Genomic DNA, 25,428 nt, shown 5'->3' on the forward strand with positions numbered 1-25,428 from the left:
TATAAATATAAATCAGGCTATTAGCTAAGTGCCGAAAGTAGCAGATTGGCTATTTTCGGAGCACAACACCAGTGCATAACCAAGCTTAAAATGACTTTTCTTAGTTCTACTGGATCTCTTTTCCACTTGTCCATCCCAAACATTTTCGTCTAGTTTTTCATTTGTCAACGAAATTGTCAACATATTTAGTCATAGTTTGTGTCATCATAGCTTAGTTTTTATTTAGTCATTTACCGTTTTCGGCGGTGAATAAAAGGTACTCGGACGGAGCATTTTTCGTCTTAGGTTTTAGTGGACAAAATAACCATTTGGCCCTACCTTCGCAGCAGTCCTGCCACATGCGCAGGTCAATCCTGGGGACGTCGTCACAGCTGCCGTAGCCGTGCGGCAGCTCCGCCACGGTGAAGACGTCGTGCTGGATGCGCGTGATGTTGTCCCCGTTGTCACACAGCACTCGGGTCAGGGAGGCCTGCTTCAGCTGGGTGAGCTGGGCCGGCGTGAACACGCCTGGGTTCTCGTACCAGAACCTGAGGGGACGGAGCGGGAGGGAGCAGCAGTGTGAGTAGTGGCAGCGCAGCAGTGGCGGAAAAAAATACTCTGATTTTTTTTTTACTTAACCCATTAAGACCTGAGGCCGATTGTACAAATGCCTTCTAAATCAGTAGTTCTCACACTTTCAAGATTTTTAGAAAATGTTTAAAAATACCAGATGTACAAGCTTGCATGCGAAAAGTAATAGTACTACTACTACTTGATCATACTACAGCATCACACAAAAGTATCCAAAGTAGCAGATATACAAGCTCCAAACGTGGCGCAAATCAACACATTTAGAGCTTGTAGATCTGCTATTTTTCATTTGAATCCTGAGAAGCAACAGGATGTCCATCCGACAGACGATATGCAAGAGTACAGTGAGAAAAAAGACCCCAAGGAATGGGGTCAATATAATTATTATGATAATTATTATGCCCTACTAACAGCAGCGCAAAGCATAGGTTCTCACTGAGTTACTACGGTATAATTTTGTCCATATCTTGCCACGGTAAACTTTTCTCCCTGTATGATTCAGAATGCTGTATTCTATACCTCCCTAGACATGATGGTCTATACAGTACCTCCCCACAAAAGGAAGCATGCCTTTATCTAAGTATCTCATCGTCTCTGTCGGGTGGAAACCTCATAAGTCCAAAACTGTTACTTTTCAGGATTCAAAATAAAAAAACAACAAAAGTATCAGATCCGCAAGCTCCAATCGCGTCGCTTCGCGCCGCGTGATTGAGCTTGCAGATCTGGTACTTTTGATTATTTTGTGTGACGCTATAGTATGATCAAGTAGGGCCTTAATTTACAAAAAAAAAAAATACTACACAAAAAGTTTAAATATGGAGATAAGAGGTTTCTAGCCCCGACAGCAACGTTATACGCTTGTGAAGGAAGAGGCGCGGGTTGTGTTCTGATCTTTACCTGTCGCCGTCTCGCAGGCGTTTGAACTGGGCCGCCAGCAGACACATGAGGGTGGGCCCCAGTCGGCTGCCGGGGACCAGGTCCTCAGCCATCAGGGCAGGGAACAGGTCTATGTTCAGAGGAGTGCCGTACAGCCTGCAGGATGAGACAGCAGATAGGCTATAAACTCTAACATCTACCATGGAGCGAAACGTCTACAAGAATTTTAGATGATCATTGGTTCTCAAAGTGTGGTCCAGGGAACCACACAGGAGGGGGGTTTACCAAGGGGTCCTCAGCAAAATTTGTTAAAATAGCGTCACAATCATTTTAACCACTTTCCCCCATCCCCCAACAGTATATTTATTGAAATCCTCTTTTTACAAATTACATTAACCATATACTTTGGCTATTAAAAAAACAGCAGATAGACAAGCTAATCGTGCCACACTATTAGCTTGTAGATCTGCAATTTAAAAATAAAACGTTCAAATTTGCTTCTGGAGGTCCCCGCACAAAATATTTTTGAGATGGGGGTCCGCAGCCAAATGCAAATCATTTTGGGGGTCCTTGACATGAAATAAAAACGTTTTCCCTGGAGCCCCGGCTTCTCACAAGCGGAGAGCCCCAACGCTCCGGCACGCATGCACTTGTGTTGTTCAGACATGTTAACCAGCAGTGAAAATAGCCGCTCTACAAGCTCACAACAAGTTGTGAAGCTAGTATTTCAAGCTGTTTTCCATTTCTGTACAACAAGTGCATGAAACCCTCTTAAAAAAACAAAGCATATGGAAAGAAGACAAACTTATGTTAAGAAGTTTGTTCTTAATGTCCCTTCGTGGATGAATAATATAGTAATTATAGTATATGATAATTAGGGAAAATAACTCCCAATACAGGCCTTTGGATGATCCGAACTCATCCGTCTCTTTACCTCTGCAGTTTCTCTCTGACGGATGGGTTCTTAATCTCGTTCCTCAGGTCGTCGAAGCTCTGTGCCGAGGTCAAGTTGCAGAAGGTCCTGTAGTCGTTGTACGGCGGTATCCCATGGTCCCTCCCTCGCTGAATGTTCATGGCGGCCAGGTCCAGCGCCACGGCGTGCGCCATGGAGAACAGCCTCTCCGTCAGCTCCGTGTTCAGCAGCTGCGTCGACACGCGCATCTTCCCTGCGACGCCGAACAGGCCGCGGAGGAGCGGGTCGATGCCGCCCTCGTTGACGATGCGGAACGGGGAGAAGAAGGCGCGGTGCAGGGAGATGTGGCCCTGCGGGATGGGCTGGAAGTCCTGGTCCAGCCGGTAGAGGATGGGGTTGATGAGCGTGTGTCCGAAGCGGAACGCCGCCGTGGCGAAGGAGTTGAGGATGGCGGCGTTGACGTTGGGGTTGTAGCCCGCGTAGGAGCCCATCAGCCTCATGCCGGCGTCTCCCAGGATCTAGGGGGGGGGGGGGCAGGGGCATGAAAGGTGGACTGACATCATGATGGTCATCGATGACATCATAATCATCATGTAACATTATTGTTGCTGTCGGGCAGAAACCTCTCATCTCCATATTCTAACTTTTGTGTTTTTTCGTAAATTAATGCTCTACTTGATCATGCTACAGCTTCACAGAAAAGCATCAGAAGTAGCAGATCCGATCCGACTGAGCTTGCAGATCTGCAACTTTTGCCATTTTTTTTATTTAAATCCTGAAAAGTAACAGTTTTGGACATACGGTATGAGGTTTCCACCCGACAGAGACGATGCCCCATTTTCCCGTCTCCATCATTGTAATCGTAATCATATTTGTTTTTGTTTCATTACCGCTATTATGACCGTCTTCGCCGACGGGGATTATCCACAAAATAATTGATATGAAAACACAAATAATAAAGCGAAAGCACTGTAACCTGAGCGTAGTGCTAAGTTTGTGTGTCGTACTTTGGGCAGCCAGTGGTTGTAGGTGATGTGCTGCATCTGGGCGCCCACTATCTTCCGGGCCTCGTGGTAGATGGTGTCGCCGTCCCAGTGGGGGTTCAGCCTCAGCAGCTCCGTGGCCACGCGGTTGTGCTCCCGGAACCACACCGTGTGCATGGCGGTAAGGCCCAGCTGCTCGTTGGCGCGGTGGTCCCCGGCCATGAAGCAGGGGATGGGACTCTCGTTCTCGTCGCGCATGCACTCCGTGGGCGGCCCGGCGGCGAAGGGCAAGAGCGGCTTCCCCGTCCGCTGGATGATGCCCTGCCGGAGGAGGCCGCGCTGGCTGGCCAGGTCGCGGATCTCCTCCGACTCGTGCCGCGAGCTGCCGTAGACGTTGGAGGCGTCGATGTAGGAGGTCAGCTGGTTGATCTGCTCGCGCGGATACACGCTGTTCATGAGGAGCGACGTCATGCCGCTGCCGCACACGGGGCTGGACCGCACAAAGAACATGCAGCGCGCGCCGCTCCGCAGCTGCCGCGGGTCGTTGGGCGGGAACTGGATCGGGAAGCACGGCGGGTCGTTGGTGCAGACCTGCGTGCACAGCTGGCCGTCGGAGAAGCGGGACTGGCTGAGGGCCGCCACCGTCGAGTCCAGGTCGTGGTCCAGGAACTGGCCCCACTGCATCAGCATGTGCGTGTAGCGGTCGTCGGGCGTGATGGTCTCCGTGCCGATCATGCTGGTGGACACGAACCTCGGGAGGGGCAGCCGGTAGCCGTTGTGCAGCCGCTCGGTGGCGCCGCGCGGGAGGTTGAACCCGTTGTCGTACACCGACTTCAGGAGCCGCTCGAAGGCGGTGAGCGACGCGCCCCACATGGGGTGCTGCAGGTTGTTGCAGGTGCCGTCGTGGCTGCGGTACTTCTGGTGGAAGCAGATGTCGGAGCAGTTGTTGAAGCGCCGGTGCACGGCACACCCCGACAGGTTGGCGATCATCTCCAGGAAGCGAGGCGACACCAGGTCGTTGTAGCGGAATGCTGGTTTGGGGAGAGAGAAGAATATGTGTTTGACATTTCATGAAGAGCAAATAAGGTCTTGCTGGGTTTCGTTGTGTTAAGTGTGGTTCATATACCATATCGTTGCTGTCGGGCAGAAACCTAATTCTAACTTTTTGTGTTTTTTCCGTAAATTAATGCCCTACTTGATCATACTACAGCGAAGCGTCGCATTTTGAGCTTGCCGACCTGATACTTTTGCAATTTTTTTATTTGAACCCTGAAAAGTAACAGTTTTGGACATGAGGTTTCCACCCGACCGCAACGACAGTGCATCATATTTCTATTTGCAAACATGGCAGATGTAAGTAGTACGAAACAACATGACAACAGGAACACAATTGACTGCAGTTTGTTTATACACAGCAAATATCAAATATTCTTAGCGGATGCCATTGTGCACAGAGAGTGGAAAGAAACTCGAGACCTGTGGGCATAGATTGCACCATGTCACCAACGTGCCCCGACACGCTTCCATATGCGACGCCTCTTGCGAGTTAGCTCCAGTATGTTGTGTACAGTTTTGTGTGCAGCACATGTTGTATGTTAGCAGTGTGGTGTGAGGGGTTTAGTAGGAGAACAAGTGTGTGTGTGTGTGTGTGTGTCCGCGTCCAACACAAGTGGGGGTAAAGTGAGATCATGTTGTCCGCAAATGAAACGGCACCACCTGCTATGACGGCCATACCCCCACCTCCCCCAAATCCTCTCTCCCCGATGGTTCCCTTTCACAGAACCATTCACAGAGGAGAACAGGCCAAACTCATGTTGGCGTTGGTGTGCGTCGCTGTGGTTTTGCACGCATGCGCCTGCATATTACAGCGCGCTTGGTGGGGAGGACAGCGAGACTGCTGCGGTGGGTGTCCCCCTCCCAAGTCACGGAGAGATACAATCAAAACAGTCCCGATTGTTTTGTTTTTTTGCTGACTGGCAGAATCCCTCTGTGTGCCTGGTCCAGAGCCAACGCAACAATGAACACTTGGCTGTTGGCATAACTAATGAAAACATTGTCTCTCTCTCTCTCCCTCCCTCTGTCTGTCTACGCATTTCCCTCCCTCTTTCTGTTTCCAAAGATCTGGCTCTCATTTCCCTCCAAATCTCACCTAATCAAAGCCTTATTTTTCCTCCCTTCTCTTTCTTTAGCCCCGCTCTCTTACCTCTTTTCAATTAAACAATTTAGGTATCATCGTATCCAGAGCGACAAAGTGCAAGATCCGATTAAGTGGCATGAAACCTAGTCCATGAACGATAGGGTAATTGGGTAAATAAGAGTTCAAAAAAAGAAACAATTTAGAGCTACAAAGTAACTAGGATACCAGGTGAACATCAAATGTAGCATCTGGCTAAACAACATGCTACAGTAATTGTATAACTAGCATCTATAGAAAATAGCCTACGCCTACGTTTTCAGACTGTGGTGGAAAATGGGGAGTGAGTCCTGACTGAGGGGGGGGGGGGAGTCGGAGGTCATTCCACAGTTTTGGAGCCAGGAGGGAGAAGAGTTAAGGATGCTTGGAGCGTTGGCCAGGGTGTTGTCATTTTCTCTCTCTGTTTCCCAAGTCTGTTCACACTCATTCTGTGTTCTCCACTAATTGTAACTCAGGCAAGAAAATTACCTACTGTACAAGGCTCAATATTGGCCAGCAGAAAATATTCTCGGAAAGCTCACTGGTTCCCAGACTCCACACAACTAACCCCTTTAGCCTTTCATGGCTGTAAAATTTAGGCCCCATTAGTATGATTGCTCTCACATACCATAAAGATGAAATATGGTGGACATGTTGCTTTCTTGGCTCATTGAATACCTCTCCATGCGCATGCAAAGACATTTAACTCAAAACGTACATGCAACAACGTTCTACTTACAGTACATACCAACTCATATCCTGCTCAACCAGCTCGCTGCACGCACATGCATATATGAATCCGTAAGTACATGCATGCATGACACTATGCATGCATGCATGTCCATAAACAGCAACATAAACAAATTCCCCCCTGCCAGGTCTGTGTTTGCCAGTGATGTTAAGCTAAGCGTGCTGCGGTGTGACAGCGGGCTAGTAAAACTGTTTATAGGCGCCTAGTCTACCGCTACATGGTCGAGTCTCTAGCCCTCAGGTCACAAGGGGGAGAAAATGGCATGCAGATGGAAGAGTGGCCACAGCCAAATATGCTCATAACAACACTATGGTAATTCATAAGAGTGATACGAGACCCAAAACGTTGGCTGCTCAACGGTTTGTTTGCAAAACTTGAATGGGACACGTCGCTGAACCCAAAACAGGGTGTTAATAGGATTCTAACGGTAATTTCAACTTTAAAATAGTGGAAAATTATGTTGGCAATAAATAAGATTGGGAAATGAGGGATTAGGAAGATTAACCACTACGTAACCAGACTTTTGCCAAACTTGGACCTCTACTTTCTGCAGTGAGTAATTTTGTTTGGATTTTGACCCTTGGAAAAGCACTAGCAGCGAGACAGCTGACCAACGCTGCCTCTCCCATGCTGCCGAAGTCAGTTTCTTTGGCTCATATTTTGCACAATGTTTTAGTGTTTGCCTTGGGGTCCAGGCTTTATGGTGTGAGCCATAAGAAAACAAACGACGATCCATTTTCACACTTTTTCTTTAACAAGTCTACTGGGCTAACGTTCGTCCACTCAGGAACAATTTAACCATTGCATAACTTCACTAAATGCAATAATTATACTGTGGAGCCATTTTTTTTATTAGTAGAAATGTTGCCCAGTTTGAAATCTGGCATCCCTGGCAGTTATCACAACGAACACTAGAGTGCACATGTGGACAATTTTCAAACAGATTTTTAATAACAAGACGCACTGTCAACTTTTTTTTTATACAATAAGAAACTTTCAGACTTTCTCAAGACTTTTCTCAACCAAATCTCCACACTACTCCAGGTCTGGAAAACAACTGCACTAGCACCCTGGTAATTGATTGTACGTGTGTCTGAGGATGCAAGTCATGGAGCCAGATTTGTGTGAGATTTGTAACCCTGAGGGGATACAATTGTAGCCAAATAGACCGTAAGATTCCATTTGATTACATGTGTACACACTGAGTTACAAATGAATAAATTAACTCTGAGGAATTTACTGTCCAACATCCCCACAGAAACAAATTCTGTACTGTGTTTTGTTTTGTGAACGGACCTTGATTTTGGGGGACAGTTTAACAACAGAAGTAGTGTACCAACAAAAGTCTATAGTCTTCGGTCCCATACAGTCTGAAAACACCAGCGCTCGGCTCTCGACAGCCAACAAGAGCCCAGAAACCTCTTTTCAATGAATGCATGTGTAGGCACATCGGTTCCAGTCTGCGAGCGTGGCTGGTTAAAAACACACTAAAGCTGAGGTATATGTTTAGGCACGACATTGTTTGTTTTAAGTCTTTAATGACAATTGTGTTGTGAGTGAATTTGTGTGGCTTGCAGTGAATCTTAGGGGAAGGAAGGGAAGTGGAAAACCACTTGTTGTTAATTTTTCTAATTCAGCTTCAGTACTGTTAGGGGTTAAGTGTCTTGCTCAGGGACACTTCTGACGCGTAGACATGGGCAGGCCGGTGCGAGAACCGGTGACCAACTGTATACCAAACTGCCTCTGTACCCACTAAGGCTAAGCTACGGCCACCCCAAGTAAATACTCTGGAGTTGAGCGAGGTTTGGGTGAGATTTCACTCAATGAGACTTCATCTGCTAAGTCAGGCTCACCGGTGCCATTGGTGTCCACCATGAGGCCCTGGTTGACGTGGTTCTGGATGAGAAGGAGGGTCTGCTCGAAGATCTCCCCGGCCCGCGCCTGCTCCACTGTGTAGGGGTCCCGTGGGTAGCGGAACAGGGCCAGCAGCTCGCCTGGGGTCCGGGGCTGACTGGAGGGATTAGGGAGAGAGACAGAGGGAGACGGACGGATGACAGCAGAGCATTAGCGAGTGCGTGGAAATAGACAATGTGGTGAAAAGATGACTGAAGAAAAAGGGCGGGAATACGGGAGGAGAGCGAGAGATAAAAACAAAGCCAATGGAAGGTAAGTGAAAGAAAAACAGATTGATTTCCGACGTCATGTTCACATCACATTCCTAGAGGGTAATTTTTTCCTAGAGAATGAACCAACATTCTCTCCAGAACATTTCTTTATTGGTGCCAGGAGTAGGTGAAAGAGTTCAAGCCCAGCCTCTCACAAACGTGCACGTACAAGTTCAGTCACTACAGCTTAGTTTTAATCTAATCCACTGCAAGTTTATTTCTGGGTGCATGCGTGTTTGTCGTGCACGCTTTCCCTGCTCCACGTGAACCTCGCCGCATAGCTTTACTACAACTTTTTCTTTCTTTTCTTTTTGAACGTAGCGTTTCGACTGCAGTCTTTGAAGCGGGTGCCCAGGGGTGGACTCAAAGGCGTGGCAAACAATGGAGCCACGTGCCAGAGCCACAGGTGTCCCGCCCGGCCCCAGATCAAAACAAAATGTTCTCACTTCACAAGCGTGTTTAGGTGGTGACGTAATGTGCCGCTTGACCCAAAATGGGCTGTTCAGGATCGACATTCTACTATACTTGTGGGGACATTTGGCCCTCTGATGTTACGAGTACGGCCTGATGCATACTTTGTTGCGAGCCGGTGTGAAAATAGGATATCTACAAGCTCACAATGCGCTGCACTGCAACACAATGTGAGCTTGTAGTCTATTTTCAGCGAGGGACACTGTGTTGTATGACTACATGTATAAACCAGGCTTAAGGTGTTAATACATTTGAAGCCATAGAAACTCAAACTGACAGATAGCATTTCGCAGTATAGCACAGCAGCAATCTATACATGTAAAAGCTCCAAGAGTATTTTTGGTTATTTTTTCTAATAAGGCTGAAAGCATTATAAGCGCCGGGGCGTAGCCGAGAGCATGAAGGAGTATTTTGCCAAGACCTGTTAAGTCATCTTGGAGTGCCCATACAAGTGTGAAAAAAGGGGCTTTTTTTGAGAGCAACACATGCAGCTGCACAGCAAAGTGGACCCATAACTGTCCATTTTTACACCTTCAGAGTGGAATCAACATTCCACATTTTACTGTGTGGGAGCTCGGGACGGAGTGCAGGAAAGAGGAGACAGGATGAGGAGAGGACTGATGGAGATTCCAGAATGCTGTAAGGTATAAACAACTTTCTAAAGGATGTTCAGCAGTCAGCCAAGGAGAGCGCAGGTTCCTCAGCTGGAACTGTCATTAGACAAGAGCTGGAAATCCCCTTAACACAATTCAGGTCACCTGTGTTTGATCCTGTGTTTGGGTTTGATCCCGTGTATGTATCCGTGTCCAGGTGCATGTGTGTGTGGGCTGCATGTGTGTCTGCATGCAGGTGCACGCATGCGTGTGTGACGTGTGTGTGTGTGTGTGTGTGGGATGTGTGTATGTGTGCGCACACACACCAAGGAAAAAAACACCTCTGCTAACCACATCACTCAACAGGATGCAAAGACTTCATGACTCAAATTGCAGCCACCTACGCGTTTCACTGAGTGAAGAGAGTGCAATGAAAACTTCACTGGACAAACGTGGAGCGTCTTCCAAGACACATTAACGTTCTTTCTCTCCGTGCCTCAGTGAAAAGAGTTGTGGATCAAATTCAGCCGGGGCCTGAATCTTTAAACGAAATAGCATAAACACTTAAGTACAGTAAAAAGCAAAGGCCATTATTCAAAGTATGCCGTGGCACACATTCACAACACACAAACCCCCGGCACTCATAAAATATATGCTACACACAAGCACACACACACACGGGCGCACACATTAGTATTACTACTGTACACTTGTGAGGACATCAACATTTTAACCTTTTGTTTGCCATGTTTAACCCTTAACCCTAAAGCCTGACTTATACTTGTAGTCGTTGCGCGTCGGTGTCAGGCATACCTCTAACCCCAAACCCTAAACCTAATAACCTATAAATGCTTCATCCTAACCGTGACCCCAAACCCAATCTTTTCCTAACAACCATTTCTCTTGTGAGGAGGACCAGGAAAAAAAACATCCTCAATATCTATTCTCAAATTCAACTATACTTGACATTTATTGTTCGTTTCGGCATATGTGCAAGCGTTGCTTGTACATTTGCTTTTGTATATCGTCGCTGTCGGGTGGAAACCTCATATGTTCAAAACTGTTTCGGTTTCAGGATTCAAATTCCAAAATAATTAAAGTATCAGCAGATCTACAAGCTGATGCTTTTATGTGAGGCTCTAGTATGATCAAGTAGGGCATTGATTTATGAAAAAAATTAAGTAAAAAAAAGTGGAGATAGGAGGTTTCTGCCCGACAGCAACGATATTATCAGGGGTGTGCCGATATATCGTCCCGCGATATATCGCGATACGTTTTCGCGACGATATGTATCGTTTTGGAAAAAAAAAATATCGTTTTTGATTTTTTTTTTTTTTTTTTTTACAATCATAATAATCAGGCATGCAAACGGCCCCGAAGTGAAAAGAGTGACAACATGTTTTTTTTTCGGGTCAGGTGTCATACTATTTGGATTCAAAACGGCTATTGTAGCTGAAAAGCTACAAGTTTGCATGTCTGAATAATGCAAAAACAGAATTATTTGTTTGCATTTTCTTTTTTTCTCCTCCATATATTTTCATAATAAAAAAAGTGCGCATCGTATCGTATCGAAATCGTATCGAAGTTGTGAGCCAAATATCGTATCGTATCGTTTCGTGAAATTAGTGTATCGGCACACCCCTAGATATTATGCGTCTCTCTCACGTCTTACCCATCAAACAGACGTCTTCTGGTGGACTCGATGGCACTGTCCACATTGCGGATGGCCTCCTCTATGGATGAGGTGACGAAGGTGTCACCCTCTCTACTGACCAGGGGTACTGTGCACAGACACACAAGAGAGGCACGTCAGCGACAACAGCAATTGCTTTCCCAATAGGACATCCAAAATAAAAGAAAAGAAAATATGCACAGGACTCATAGTCCCAAAAACAATGATATCATGAAGTGCTGTTGTTCTGGGCAAACATATGATACATTTCATCTTCTGACTTAATGCGAGTCATGCGAGTTCATTTAGTGCCTCTAACTTAATTTGATTTAGTTTCATTTGAGTGAATCAATATTAGTTCATCGTTTTTGGACTGGAATGACAACCAACCAGCAAATTATTTTTCAAATGTTTCTCACAGTTGTGCGGCAGTAACTGAGATCACTATAAATGTCAAGATATTTTAACAAGCCTATGCTAAGCTGGAGTCTACAGTACATAATAAAAACCTAACCTAATCGTAGGTCAACAATGGTGTTTAGGTTCATAAATCTCCAGTACTTCCTCTACAGTGGGAGACGGCACCTTATAGGGTGCTATAATTCACAATCCCTCCCTATCTTGGAGTTTAGACAGTTCTGGCACACTTCTAATTCTCGAGCGTGCCATAGCAAACAGTGCGGTTGTGAGGTGAGGGTCTCCGAGAGTGGCCAACAACAACAGGACATGTTGAAGGTTCATGGGTCGCCGTCACAACTCCCGCGGTCTGACCTGAAACGTCTCAGCAGGAAACACACATCAACACACTCAGGGAGGAGCTGATGGGAACCTGATAGCCTCACTGCAGATTTTCAGTAATTCACTTGGTGACTTAATAAAGAAACAATCTGATAATCTCACTCTCTATGAGATCAATTCCCTGGTGTGAATCCAGTGTTCCGCCATTGTGTTGTTTTTTCTTTTCTTTTTTGCATTGGTGCATATTGGTCGATCTAGCTCTCACGTGTGTCTGTCTCATAGGTTAGCCCAGCTAATAGTCTGCATGTGTCAATAATAACACAGTGGCAAGAATTAAAAGAACGGATTTGCGTCTTTGGGAATAAATAACTTAAGACTCAAGTTAACATTCCATGAGACAAGAGAAGGCAACCCTAACCCTTTCTAGTTTGATACAGACTTGTACTTGAGGTCACGTGATCACGCACAGCTCGTGGTGTTGTGCGTTTCTGTCAAAACAGTGGGACCTAACATCTCCGAAAAAGTACTCTCCATCTTGATATATTGACCACAGATTTTAAGTTTAAACAAAACGATTTATTATCATTATTGTTGTTCTTGTGACAGACTCTTTTTTTAGGTCCTCACATACTGCAGCATCTCACTGCTTGTACCTGTATGAGTAGTGAAAAAATAAATAAACCTTGATTGATTTCTCTGTATTTTTGTGTTGATATTTGAACTGTTTGGTTGCTACTATATATGTCTATGAAATGAATACCAAGGACCTTAATGGAAACAAGACCGCAAGGACTTTTTTGGACAGACCTTTTAGACAAAGTATCATAAATGTATGTGATGTTTACATTTTTTGCCTAATAAAAATTTCAATCAATCAAAGATTCTTGATATAACTTATATAGTTGCCCAATGAAGTGGGTGGATATGTGGATCAAGTTCACATTATGCATTTGGCACTGAACTTGCCTAGGTGCAAGTACAGTTAATGAGAAATGGCCAGTGTTTGTAGCGTGAGACTATTAGTATGAGTTGCCAATGTCAAAACAAAAGTTAGTTTGTCGTCTGTGAACATTGGTTTGATCTTACTGGTCACAGTGAGCACCATGCTGACAGCCTGGTATCCGATGGGGTTGCGGGCCACGCATTCATACCGACCAGCGTCGGCCGTGCCCGCATCCTTGACCTCCAGATAGCCGTCAGGACTAATGTGGAACTTGCCGCTCTCCGTCACCTGCACTCCATCCTGTGGAAGGGAAGGGGGGGAGCGGGGTCAAGGAGCAAAGGTCATAACCCTGGGAGTTACCATGTGGACAGCCAAATAACAAGGCAGAGATTAACAGCCTCTGGTTGGAAAGCGTTGCAGCAGTGATTCTGATTGGATGTTAATACCAGCAATTGTGCTCTGCAACGGGCAATTCTGATTGGAAGCCCTTGTAGCAGTGATTTTGACTGAACGATTAAAACAGGAATTTGATTGGCTATGTAACTGAGATTCTTATTGGACGGGTTAATAACAGTAGGCTGTAGTGACTGATCAGATGGCCTTTTAACAGCGATTCTCACTGGCCAGGTTAACAACGGTGATTATGATTGGATGGTTAATAAACAGTGATTCCGACTGGACGGCTGCCATAGACATAAAAAGGTCTGGGGCGTATGTATCGGCAGGTGCCATCTTTGGGAAGGCGATGTCATAAGAGGCAGCTGCGCAGCAACTAGTTAGTTAGTTGGAACCTGCCGAAAATCCACACTCAGATTTGTGAAATAAATCGGATTTTACTGCAGTCTAAACAGGTCCCTAGAGACATGGTCAGATCGTGTGCAGCTTGGGGCTGTACAAACAGACGTTTGTGTGCAGCTTGGGATGAGATTGATTCAGAACAAAAATGTGTTGTTCAACAGCCATCATGTTATGTTATTGTCATTAGTTGTGTCTTAATTTTATAAATAGAGGCTTCATCACATCGCCAAACTATAAATTATGTGAGTGGCAACGTGGAAAGAGTTGTGCAAAATAGTCATCTTCCAGGGACTTGTATTATTATTTATTATTATAATTGATGTATTTGTTTGTTTATTTACTTACCAACCATATATTATAATGCTCTGCGACTTTTATGTTATAATTATGTTATTGCCTTCAACTGTCTTGGAGTGTTATGTGTTATTTTAGTTTTTTTTTAGTTTCAGTGGCATTAAAATATAGAACACAGACTGTCAGTGTCTCAAACCGATTTCATTTGTATTTACTGTCAATTGTCAATTGTTGCAGTCTTTCAAAGTTGATAACAGATAGAAGTGTTCTGTTTATTTGTTGTTTATTTATTTAATTGTGGTATTTATTTTTTAATGTTTGGACCTAAAAACGTCCATATATAGCTGTGTTTTATGTATATATATATAGACAGAAAAGGCAATTCTGCAATGTGGCCAGCATATTTAATGTATATACCGTAGTCTATTCCAGTGACTGGACTGACAAATGCTTTGTGACTATTACTGTTACTTGGATTAGATAAAAGTATTTTGGTGTAAAATATGCATTTTAGATGTAACCAAGTATAGGCCTACTGGGTCCATAACTCTGGCATTTCTTACTTAACCGCTTGAAAATCGGTTGAAAATACAGGAAGTTGTGATGATTTTAATAGTAGAGCGAATGTCTGCTTCAATGGACATAAATGCATTAGAAGGCTCGGCTGCATTCTAATACAAGTCGCTGCAATGAACTGCAGCGGCCAATGAGGTATCTAGGTTTCTATATCTATGACGGCGGCAGCGTCCAAGATGCTTAATGTACCAAGATAAGGCATCCCACGCCTCACCACTAGGTGCAAAATTGGCAAACAAAATGGTCTCTTAAGTGGGCGTGACTGCCTCTCCCCGCCCCCTTCTCCCCATCTCCCCGCCCCATTTGATGAGCTTGGGCCAACAGTATCTGTGAACGTTGTGTGCTTCTGGTCTCTTAACGGGGCTGGCACCCACTTCACACAGATACAGGAAATCAATTGAAGATGACTTTGTAACACAGATTTTGCTTCCTTGGTTTTCTACACTTTTCTTCCTTTATTGTACAGTACAGTTATAGCACAGTGGCAGAGTGACATGAAACAGGGTGCGAGGCGGGGAGTGACACACAGCAAAGGTCGTCGGGCTCGGGCATTCGAGCCTATATGTAACCCTAAATGAATGTTTTTATAGCGGCTACAATGACGGAATGGTTTGTGTCTGTGAATCTGACTGGAGGACACCTGGAATACTGACAGTGGAGTCTCTAGCCGCTAACCTTGTTCCAGGTGAGGACGGGCTGAGGTTGACCATGAGCACTGCAGGGAATCTGGACGTCTTGGCCAGACTCCACCGTTTGGTCCCTCGGAGCGGTTGTGAAAACAGGCGTTACTGAAAGTTAAAACACACACACACACACGTTAATGATTATGCAGCATGTACAGTACAATCATAGTTAACAGTAGACTTGACGCATGATGAGAAACAAGAGTTATCCATCAATCCATTGTCTGCATTGCAGCCTTAAGTGGCGCTGCGCTGTGAAGCACACATTAAAAGATTGAATGGACACATAATATCATCAAGGAATTTCTATACCAGCTTTTGTTCTCCAATCCCAAACAACTCGACCTCCCCTCCTGTCTCGGGCCTTGTTCCAATTATATTAAATGAGAACAGCTGATGTTTTTTTTTACCCATGTACAGAGACTGCATGGGGAGGTCAACAATCATTGACTGTAACACAGCCACAACCCTTACTTACACACACACACACACACACACACACACACACACACACACACACACACACACACACACTTGCACACTCAGGCAGACACAGAGCGTGATTCATTGGGTCACACAGTGAGCAAAGATCATGACACAATCCTCTCGCAGCTGGAGTCTGGGGTGTCTGGGGTGGGGGGTCTGGAGTTGGGGCTTGGGGGTAGGGGGGGTCATGGCTGTGGTTTGGTGGTCCCCATCCTCTTCCGCGTTAAAATTCCTCCAAAGCTGCCATTATTACGAAGAGCAGCGAGCCGCCTGGCCCACGGGAAATTCCCACAGGTCTTTGAGACCTCAAGCGGGCAGGGGGGTGGGGGTAGGGGTTTAGGTGTGGGTTTGGGGGGGGGGGGGGGGGGGGGGGCATCTGACAGCAGGGTTTCACACTAATTAACTGCTTTTAACCCATTAAGACCTCAGGCTGATTCTAGAAATGTCTTCTAAATCAGTAGTTCTCAAACTTTTTCGTGCCAAGGACCCCTAAAATGTTGTATTTGTGCCAGGGACCCCCAGAAGGGAAGTTTTGTGTTAAAAAGAAAATCTAAATTGTTGATAACATTTTGAGAACCACACACTGTTCTAAATCCTATGAGTTTTCTGAAAAAAGTACATTGCTATCTACACAGTATATAGCTTGAATCTAAAATGACACGTTTTGCCGGTTTCAATGGGTTAAATCAAAACACAAACTTTATTTATGGTACAGGAGGTTATGGCACTCTGGGGAGCGCTTCTCACAACGCCCCATAAGAATGTGTGGCTAATGCTCCTACTACAGGACTGTGTGACGACGCCTGGAATGAGACCGGGGAGCAAGGCTGTAGTCCAGTGGTGTAAAGTACATTTACTCAAGTACTGTACTTAAGTACAATTTTGAGGTATTTTTTTTACTTTACTGGAGTATCTTAAATTTTCAGTACTTTTACTTCTACTCCACTACATCTCAGAGGCAAATATTGTACTTTTACTCCACTACAATTATTTGAAAACTTTAGTTACTAGTTACTTTGCGTATATACATTATTATATTATAAAACATTCATTAAACACTTCAGCTCTATTTTATACATAGGCTATTTGAAAATAGCTGATCTACAAGCTCACAACACATCGCATTGCAACGCGTTGTGAGCTTGCAGATCGGCTATTTTCAAACATTTTAAACATTTTAGTACTTGATACTTTAAGTACATTTTGATGCCAATACTTTTGTACTTTTACTCAAGTAACATTTTGAACACAGGCCTTTTACTTGTAGCAGAGTATTGTTATGGTTGTGGTATTGCTACTTTTTTTTTTAAAGTAAAGTATGTGAGTACAGTACTTCTTCCACCACTGCTGAAGTCAGGATATGACACTGGAAGATCCTTGCCCGGAAACAACAACAAAGAGTTTACATCCAGAAAGAATGCTTAACTGTCAAAGTGAAAGCATGACAGAAGACCATGTTTCATCTCGTCCACCTTCCCTTTCTTTATCCCATTCCATGTTTAGTCTGTTTCCTCTGCAGAGCCACTCTTAAGCTTAAAAGAGATATTCAAGGGTGACAGCTTGGTTGTGGGTTTGTGCGCTGTAGTTTTACAGTGCTGGGGCCATTATGCAACATGTACTTTTGGGCCATGTTAACAGGCATTACTACATGGAAAAACATGGTGTCATCTGGGGATTACAGACTTCCATGCTTTCCTGGCCCGCGCCAAGCCTGTAATTTTGGCTACACTCACAGTATATATACACACACACACACACGAGAATCGGGCACACACAAAGCAGCGCACATACACGTACGTACACAAAGCAAACACATACACACTATCAAACACACCCAGAAAGAAAGAGGAACAATTGTCCCATTTGCACGAGAGCACACTCACCAGGAAACGTATTCCTACATGCAACGGTATACAACGCGTGACAAAGTTCCTCACATGCATACAGACAAAAACATAATTATAGTGTACACACACACACTTGTCTGTATTGTTTCACTCTAATGGCAGGCTGTCTAATTTGTGTAAACGACAAATTAGTGGATAGTGGATACAGCCCCGCTCCTCCCAACCCCCTTAACATCTAATACCAGCCTGCACTCCCCTCCTCTTACACAAATACACAGTGTTTATACCCAAACCTTTAACCCGACACTCAAATATGTCTGGCAGCAAGAATCGATTGATTGATTGATTTATGTTTATTTTACATGGACATAACAAACTACATTGGACAAACCAGATGCACTGCTTTAAGAGTTTTAGCAAAATTGTCAACATCTGTCTACAGGAGGCATAGAAATTTTATAGGTATGTTGTTTTCTGCACTTGTATGGTCATTGAGAAGTGAAGAAACGCACAAGTGTTTTAAGAGAGTACATGTTACACAGTCAAATCCTCAGTGTTCATGTAGTATCTATTTGTATCTCGGAGAGTGTCACCGAATGGACACTTAAGGGTCCACTTGGTTACATTTGGTTACAACTCTCAGAGTTAATTAATTTTAAAATGTTTAAATAGCACTCTGTCGGGTGTAAACCTCATTTGTCCAAAACTGTTACTTTTCAGGATTCAAATTCAAAAACAGCAAAAGTAGCAGCTCTACAAGCTTGTGGATCTGCTACTTTCTGTGTGACTTTTTGTGTGACGCTGTAGTGTGATCAAGTAGGGCGTTAATTTACGGGGAAAAAAACAGTAAAAGTTAGAATATGGAGATACGAGGTTTCTGCCCGACACCAGCGATATGCAGAATCTGGCATGAAGTCAAACAACTGGCATTTTTGTTCCCGTGTCCTACAGCAACGTGGTCTTACCTCTCTGCTGGATGCTGAGCTGCACGGCCGTGCGCACCGTGCCCACGGCGCTGACTGCCTGGCACTCGTACTGGCCCTCGTCGTGGGCGGCCACGCGGGTGATGCGGAGGGCGCCCGTGGACAGCACGGCGTGCCGGCGGTCCAGGGGGAGCGCGCTGCCCCCCCGCGTCCAGGCGATGACCGGCTGCGGGTAGCCGCTGGCCTCGCAGGGGAAGTCCACCGTGTGGCCCTCCAGCACCGACTGGTCCCGCGGCGTGACCGTGAACTGGGGGACAGCTGGGGTTTGGGAGGAGGAGGGGGGCATTTTGGCTAAGTGTGAGTCACTCACCCCGTCACATTTTGTTATAAAACAATGTGAGAGAGAGAGTGAGAGAGATCCCCTTGGGGAAATTCAGGCTCACAAATGCATTCAAATACACAATTACACAATGACACTTAAAATTGAGAAGTCCTCTAAAAAAATAAAAATAAAAGTCAAGCGAGAAACTGTTACTTTCCAGGAGTAAAATTCTAAAATAGCTAAAGTAGCAGATCTACAAGCTTGCGGATCTGCTACATTTGTGTGACGATGTAGTATGATTAACTCATTCACTGCCATTCACTAAATAGCCCAAAAACCGTGACTGCCAAATGTATTTTTTAAAAATTATTATTATTATTTTTTTAATGGCGTAGGAGTTGGTGTAAGTAGGGCGTTGGGGCGTCCGCTGGCCTAGCGGTCCAGGCGCATACCACATACGCTGGTAATCCAGCTTGACAGCGTGTTGCGGGTTTGATTCCCGTTCCCGACAACCTTTGCTGTGTGTCACCCCCCCCATCTCTCCCACATTTCCTGTCAGCCTACTTTCCTATCAATGAAGGCAGAAAAAGCCCCAAAAAATATATTTAAAAAAAAAGCATCCATTGAGTAGGGCGTTAATTTAAGCGTGAAAAAAGTTAGAATATGGAGATAAGAGTTTCTGCCCGGCAGCAACAATATCTTTATCCGAGGATAAGATCCAGTTTTCCCTCAAACATAAAGTAGTTCCAATGCAAGGTAATGCAAAGCAGCAGTTGGGGACGTTCCACAAAACGTGCAGCTCTCACCTTGCACTATGATGTAGGCCGTGGCGTGGATGGTGTCCACGTTGTTGGAGGCGAAGCAGGTGTACTGGCCCCCGTCGGCCTGCACCACGTTCTGGATGAAGAGCCCGCCGGAGGGGGTGATGTTGATGCGCGCGTCGTTGGGCAGCGGCGTGCGGTCCCCCTTGGTCCAGGAGACCCGGGGCTGGGGCTGGCCCGTGGCGCTGCACTCCAGAGTCACGCTCTCCCCCACCAGCACCTCCGTGTTCTGGGGCTGGATCACGAAGCTGGGCCGCGCTAGAGGAGAGGATGTCGTCGTGCGGAGGCGATGGCGGTTGTTGGGAGAAAAGAGGAGAGAGGAGAGGAGATGAGAGGAGCGAGCAGAGGATGAAAAAGAGATTTGGTATAAGGCGAGAGCGAGAAAACAGGTTTTGAATGGTTTAGTGGTTTGGTAGGTCCTCCAAGTGGGGTCCTTGGGGGGGTACCAGGGGGTCCCCAGCAAAATGTGTTGATAAAGTGTCACAATCATTTTAACCAATTTAACCATAATATGATTAATAATAATAATAATATCTGCTATTTTTGAATCGCCAAAGTGTAACATATTATGTTACTCTTTGGCGATTCAAAAATAGCAGATATACAAGCTCATAGCGCGTCACTATGAGCTTGTAGATCTGCTATTTTTGAAGAATCTAGATTTTTTTTGCAAATCTTTGAATATTATTAATATTTCAAAAAGCTAATTTCTTTTAACCCAAATCTTTGCTTCTGGGGGTCCCTGGCACAAAACACTTTCAGATGGGGGTCCGTGACCAAGTATATATCAATTTGGGGGTCCCTGACATGAAAAGGTTTGAGAACCACTGGCTTAGGGGGCAGGGATGAGCCAGGGAACACTGTAAAAGCCTTTTGTACACTCTTAGGAAAGTCATACTTTGTAACGTTTTCAATTAAAGAAAAGTTATCTTGATATAAATCTTTCACTGGTATATTTATCACAATAACCATTCCACATAACTGTGTTTTTGGACAACTTCTGTAAACACAATTTTTAGCCATGAGTGTCTGGCTCCCATTTTTGATGCATTCCAAAACATCCTCTGTGCAAGGACCGTTCAGCATTCGCTTTTGGAACGGTACTTCCGTGATTTTGGTTTCGAACTGAATTCTGGGAATCACAGTTCTAACAGACAATAGACCATATTCACACGGCGGCCATATTGGAATTTAACATTGAAAGTGCCGCCACCCGGGGTGGCTACTTTCATTGACTTCATAGAAACATGGCCGCCTTGTGAATATGGTCTATTGAGCTGTAGGTCAGGAGGTGTCACTAAAAAAGACAAAAACTAAACTGAATGTTACACAGAATTACTTTAACACTCAGGATTTTATTGTATGGGGAAACCTAGTGTCAACCCAAATGTAAGCGAAACCGTCAGGAGAAGGAATATGTCTGTTATGCCCCCCCCCCCCCCCCCCCACCCGAGCTACATTTTTCATTCCAAAGATGAACTCAAGTGTAAAATAGGTAAAATTTTGCATGTGACCGTAAAACGTTCATTTAAAACATTGGCATGGCGCAAAGAATGAACCATATTGTCTCTATCGGGTGGAAACCTCATATGTCCAAAAGCTGTGAGCTTGTAGATCTGCTATTTTTGGAATAGCTAAGTATAAATGGATGAAGTGGTCCCAAGTGAGCTTCAATTCCAGCGAAGGGGGTTTGCCCCTTGAGTGGTCCCCCAAGGACCCCTGGGGGTCCCCCGACTCCACTTTGAGAACCACTGGCTTAGCGAGTTTGTATCATTGATACATCGAGGCAACATCCAAAGTTTATGTAGAAACATTCGAGAACATCTGGACTCTAGACTCTCCCACAGTACGTGTTAACCGTATTGCTGACAGCACTTGCTATCTGTTCATGTGCCCAACTCTGGTACTGTGGCTGGTACTTATTATTATTATAATATTACCAGATCCCAGGATGGGAACCACTGCTATTCTATGCTTAGTCATTATAAGAACTTTACTTTTTAAAAGCATAACGCACCAGTGAGAGAAATCCCTCAAACCCTACCAAAACGTGCTTGCTTTCACAGACTTAATGCATATCGTCATGTGGAAACTTAGACATACTGTCTATGTCCAAAAACTGTTACTTTTCAAATGCAAAAAAATATAAAAAATATCAAAAAATATCAAAAGGAGCTTGAGTTTGCAGATTTGCTACTTTTGATAATTTTGTGCCTGCACTGCGTATGACCGTAAATAATGCCCCCCCCACCCTCACTGCACCGAACCACTTCCGATGTGTACACCACACTGGGATGGGCCCCCGTCCATATTTGGCCAGTGATTACAGTTGGGTCAGGGGAAAATATGTACACAGCAAGGCAGCCTGGCGTTTACAATCACATGGAGACAGGAAACGCTCGACATCTGCTCTCAGCGACAGTTCCTTCTTTAACGAGGGGACGCCCCTCGGGTCATCCGTCACCCGGGCGACGACCCCGGGGTCACCTGGAGACAGCCCAGTTAATCTCCCCCGTGGAGACAGCTATCAGTGGGGTAACTGATAGATGTGAGCGGCATACTGCGATTTAAGTGTGCGAGTGTGTGTGAGTGAGTGACTGAGTGAGAGAGAGACACATGGGAGTACAGAAATTATATTTGCAAGTGTGTGTTAGAGACAGACAGACAGACAGAATGTATGGACATGGGTTTGGGTGTGTGTGTGTGTGGAGAACACGTTCTTTCCATGCAAGCCAGCAGGCTTTGCTCACGGCTCAGTGGCACATCCCAGTTATTTGACCCGCCGACCTCTGCAGGCGACCTTGGTGACCCTCATAGTGAACGCACACCAGGAGCCGAGCGGTGCACCTTGCAGCTCAACTGCCACTCCTCTCAGAAACAGCAGATTAATATACCTCTGTGCACACGTTAAAAGCACAATTAAACGTTGGTAGGGGTTTGGGCCGTGTGGTTACCTTGCCGTGATGTAACTCCAAATCTTGGCAAGACATCTTCAATAGTTGCTCCATAGATAAAATTGTTTATGATCCAATACATATTCTTCTTATGACTTAGATTAGGTCTCAAAATCACAGTTTTAGCACACATCTATTCTTGTTACCTGTAATTTGAAGCACAATACAGTGGATATTCCTTTTTTTTTATCAGGACAGACCTACATTTAAGCTATTCCTTCCCGATAATGAGGAAAGTTTTTTTTCCATTGATCTGGGGTGGTCATTACCACCAACTAGGGATTCCTTTCTGTATCAGCCAGTTATCTTGAATCCTCTTTCATGTCCCAATTTAGTCGTTCTGCAAATTCATTCCTCCCCACACATTTCTGTGCTGCCACTGCTACCCCCTACTGACTTATCTGCCAGCGAGGAGCCCCAACCGGGAGGATGTGGCACCTCCGTCCAACTCTGCATGTTCAACATTCTCTGCTCCAGCCCGTAGAGGTACGTGCAGCGACAAAGACCATCCTTCCCGCACGTCTTCCCTCCCCCAAACGCAGCCAATCGACACTCCCTCAATTTGTTTGCTCCATGGTGGATTCGAAGCCCTAGACTCTACGGTGGTGGACACAAACTTTACCCCATGCGCCACCTGAGCACCCCTTGATTCCTACACTTTCAAATGAAATGATGTCACCAGAGTTCAACACCCTTGAAAAGCAACAGTTTTGGTTTCCACCCGACAGAGACGATATACTGTAGATCAAACAATTCACTACCTACACAGTAAAATCCTCTGTGTTAATGTATCCATTTGTAACTCCAGAGTGTACAAATGGAACCGAATGGACGCCCCATTTGATTGGTATATATACACATGCAGTTGCTTACAGGGTGCACCAAAATAGCGCAGCGTGACCTCTGAGGTCTTGACCTCCCCGGCCACGTTCTTGGCCATGCACTGGTAGACCCCCTCGTCCGTCTCCCGGGTGTCCTGGATCATCAGCGTCCCATCCTCCAGCAGGTTCAGACGGCTGTCGTCCCGCATGTTCAGAGCATTACTGCCAGGAGCACAGATGGAGACAGACCGGATCAGTTATACCAATAAAACAAATTTTCTTAAAATGTCACCTATCCACACAGAAACCCTTTTGATTCGTTGTTAATTTGTATGCGGTATAAAACCCGGCTAAGTGAGGAGTCGACCGATGTCAAGGACTCTAGTCTATAGAAGAAAGGACCAACACTTGCAATGGAAACATGTGTTGGGAACAATGTTTAAAGGGATAGCTCACACCCAAAATGACTTTTTTTTTTTCCTATCGACTAGTCACCCCATGGAGACTTGAATTCATGGATATTGTTTTGTTTTTGTCGCATTCCTAAGCCAATAATTTGATGACCGGCAGCGGTTCCGGTAGGAGACACAAAGAGTATCCATTGTGTCCCCTACCGGAACCGCTGCCTTTCAAATACATTTCTTCTTTTTTTTGTTGAAAACGAGCCATACGAGCCAGAATGGACGATCGCGGTAAAAAATATTTTTGTTTCCGGTGGATAGACGAGACCCTCCCCCTCCGCCAGACAGCCTTTGTTTACATCCGTGTTCACAACGTGGCTTCCGTGGCTCTACATGGATCGTCAAAATAAGGTAAAAAAAAGCTGGCAGTAGCGGATGAATTCATTAATTAATACCTGGCAGTGAGTGTGTTAATAAAGTATTCAATCAATTCATCAATTAATCAATCAATCTGAGGCTCTGAGGGTCTTTCCGTCCTGGGTGAACGTGTCTCACTTATTCCTGAGCCAGATGATCTGAGGTTTGGGGTTGCCCTCCGCCCGACAGGTGAAGTAGACGGTGTTCCCTGAAGTGACGTCCACGTCCTGGGGCTGCGACGTGATCCTGGGCACCTCTGGAGGAGAGGGGAGAGATGGAAGGATGAGACGGTGGAGGAAAACACGGAGACAACGCTAAAGACGCCAACTGCGTTGGTGTTGCGTTAGTTAACCCATTCGGGAACGCATCTGTGTCATTTTAGATTTCAGCTATAGCCATTATTTTATACTTTGGCTATTCAAAAATAGCAGATATACATGAGCTATGTGTTTGTAGATCTGCTATTTTTTTTTTGAATCTTGAAAACGTGTGCAAATCTTTGAATACATTTGTAACTCAAAGCTTTGCTTCTGGGGGGTCCCTGGAACAAAATATTTGTGGGGAAAACGTTATTTTGCAGCTTCTGTGCAGGACAAGGTGGTGTTAAAGAGGTGATGTGGGTAGTGGGTACACATGAGGGCATATCTGTATTATGTTTTTTTGTGTGCGTCTCTCCCACAAAGCCTCGCATAGAGAGCTGGAGGCCATCTCTGACCAGTCTCTCCCAGGGTGCTGGGCTGGCTGGTGATAAGTAATAATGCCTGGGAAGACAGCCAGACAGCCAAGGACAGACTGCAGACTAAAGCCAACCCCTGGCCGAAGATCTCAGTACATTATTATATATATATAGACTATTAGGCCTACTAATAACTGTGTGTGTGTGTGTGTGTGTGTGTGTGTGTGTGTGTGTGTGTGTGTGTGTGTGTGTGTGTGTGTGTGTGTGTGTGTGTGTGCGTGTGTGTGTGCGCGTGCATACGTACTTACTTTTGAGGAGACAAGGTATGCCTCCTCAAAAGTAAACCAATCACACAGCTCCTGCTATGTGCCTGACCCCATGAAACAGAAGAAATGCCCGCTCATTTAAGACATTGGTTCACAAAGTGGGGTCCGGGGACCCCAAGGGGTCCTTGGGAATATACCAGGGGGTCCCCAGCAAAATGTGTTAATAAGGCGTCACAATCATTTGAACCCCTTTATCCATATTTTATACTTTGGCTATTAAAAAATAGATCTACAA

At 45.2% G+C, this 25,428-nt stretch overlaps 1 protein-coding gene across 3 annotated transcripts in view; it reads right to left on the reverse strand.

The window, feature by feature from the left end:
* pxdn (peroxidasin) overlaps window positions 1–25,428 on the reverse strand; it is a 96,849-nt gene that overhangs the window by 20,415 nt on the left and 51,006 nt on the right. For all 3 annotated transcript variants that reach the window (XR_014599861.1, XM_084045303.1, XM_084045304.1), the window contains exons 8-19: window positions 24,330–24,447; window positions 23,426–23,595; window positions 19,584–19,856; window positions 18,498–18,773; window positions 15,192–15,304; window positions 12,992–13,148; window positions 11,168–11,276; window positions 8,120–8,277; window positions 3,367–4,373; window positions 2,381–2,877; window positions 1,468–1,602; window positions 319–527 (exon numbers count right to left, since the gene is read on the reverse strand). Coding sequence is in view for 2 of the 3 variants with exons in the window: in XM_084045303.1 (XP_083901429.1) it covers window positions 319–527; window positions 1,468–1,602; window positions 2,381–2,877; window positions 3,367–4,373; window positions 8,120–8,277; window positions 11,168–11,276; window positions 12,992–13,148; window positions 15,192–15,304; window positions 18,498–18,773; window positions 19,584–19,856; window positions 23,426–23,595; window positions 24,330–24,447 (3,222 nt within the window). In the remaining variant the exon portion in view is untranslated. The remainder of the gene's footprint in view (window positions 1–318; window positions 528–1,467; window positions 1,603–2,380; window positions 2,878–3,366; window positions 4,374–8,119; window positions 8,278–11,167; window positions 11,277–12,991; window positions 13,149–15,191; window positions 15,305–18,497; window positions 18,774–19,583; window positions 19,857–23,425; window positions 23,596–24,329; window positions 24,448–25,428) is intronic.

Source organism: Gymnoscopelus microlampas, assembly GCF_963454915.1.
Source record: "Gymnoscopelus microlampas genome assembly, chromosome: 20".
Classification (NCBI taxonomy): Eukaryota; Metazoa; Chordata; class Actinopteri; order Myctophiformes; family Myctophidae; genus Gymnoscopelus; species Gymnoscopelus microlampas.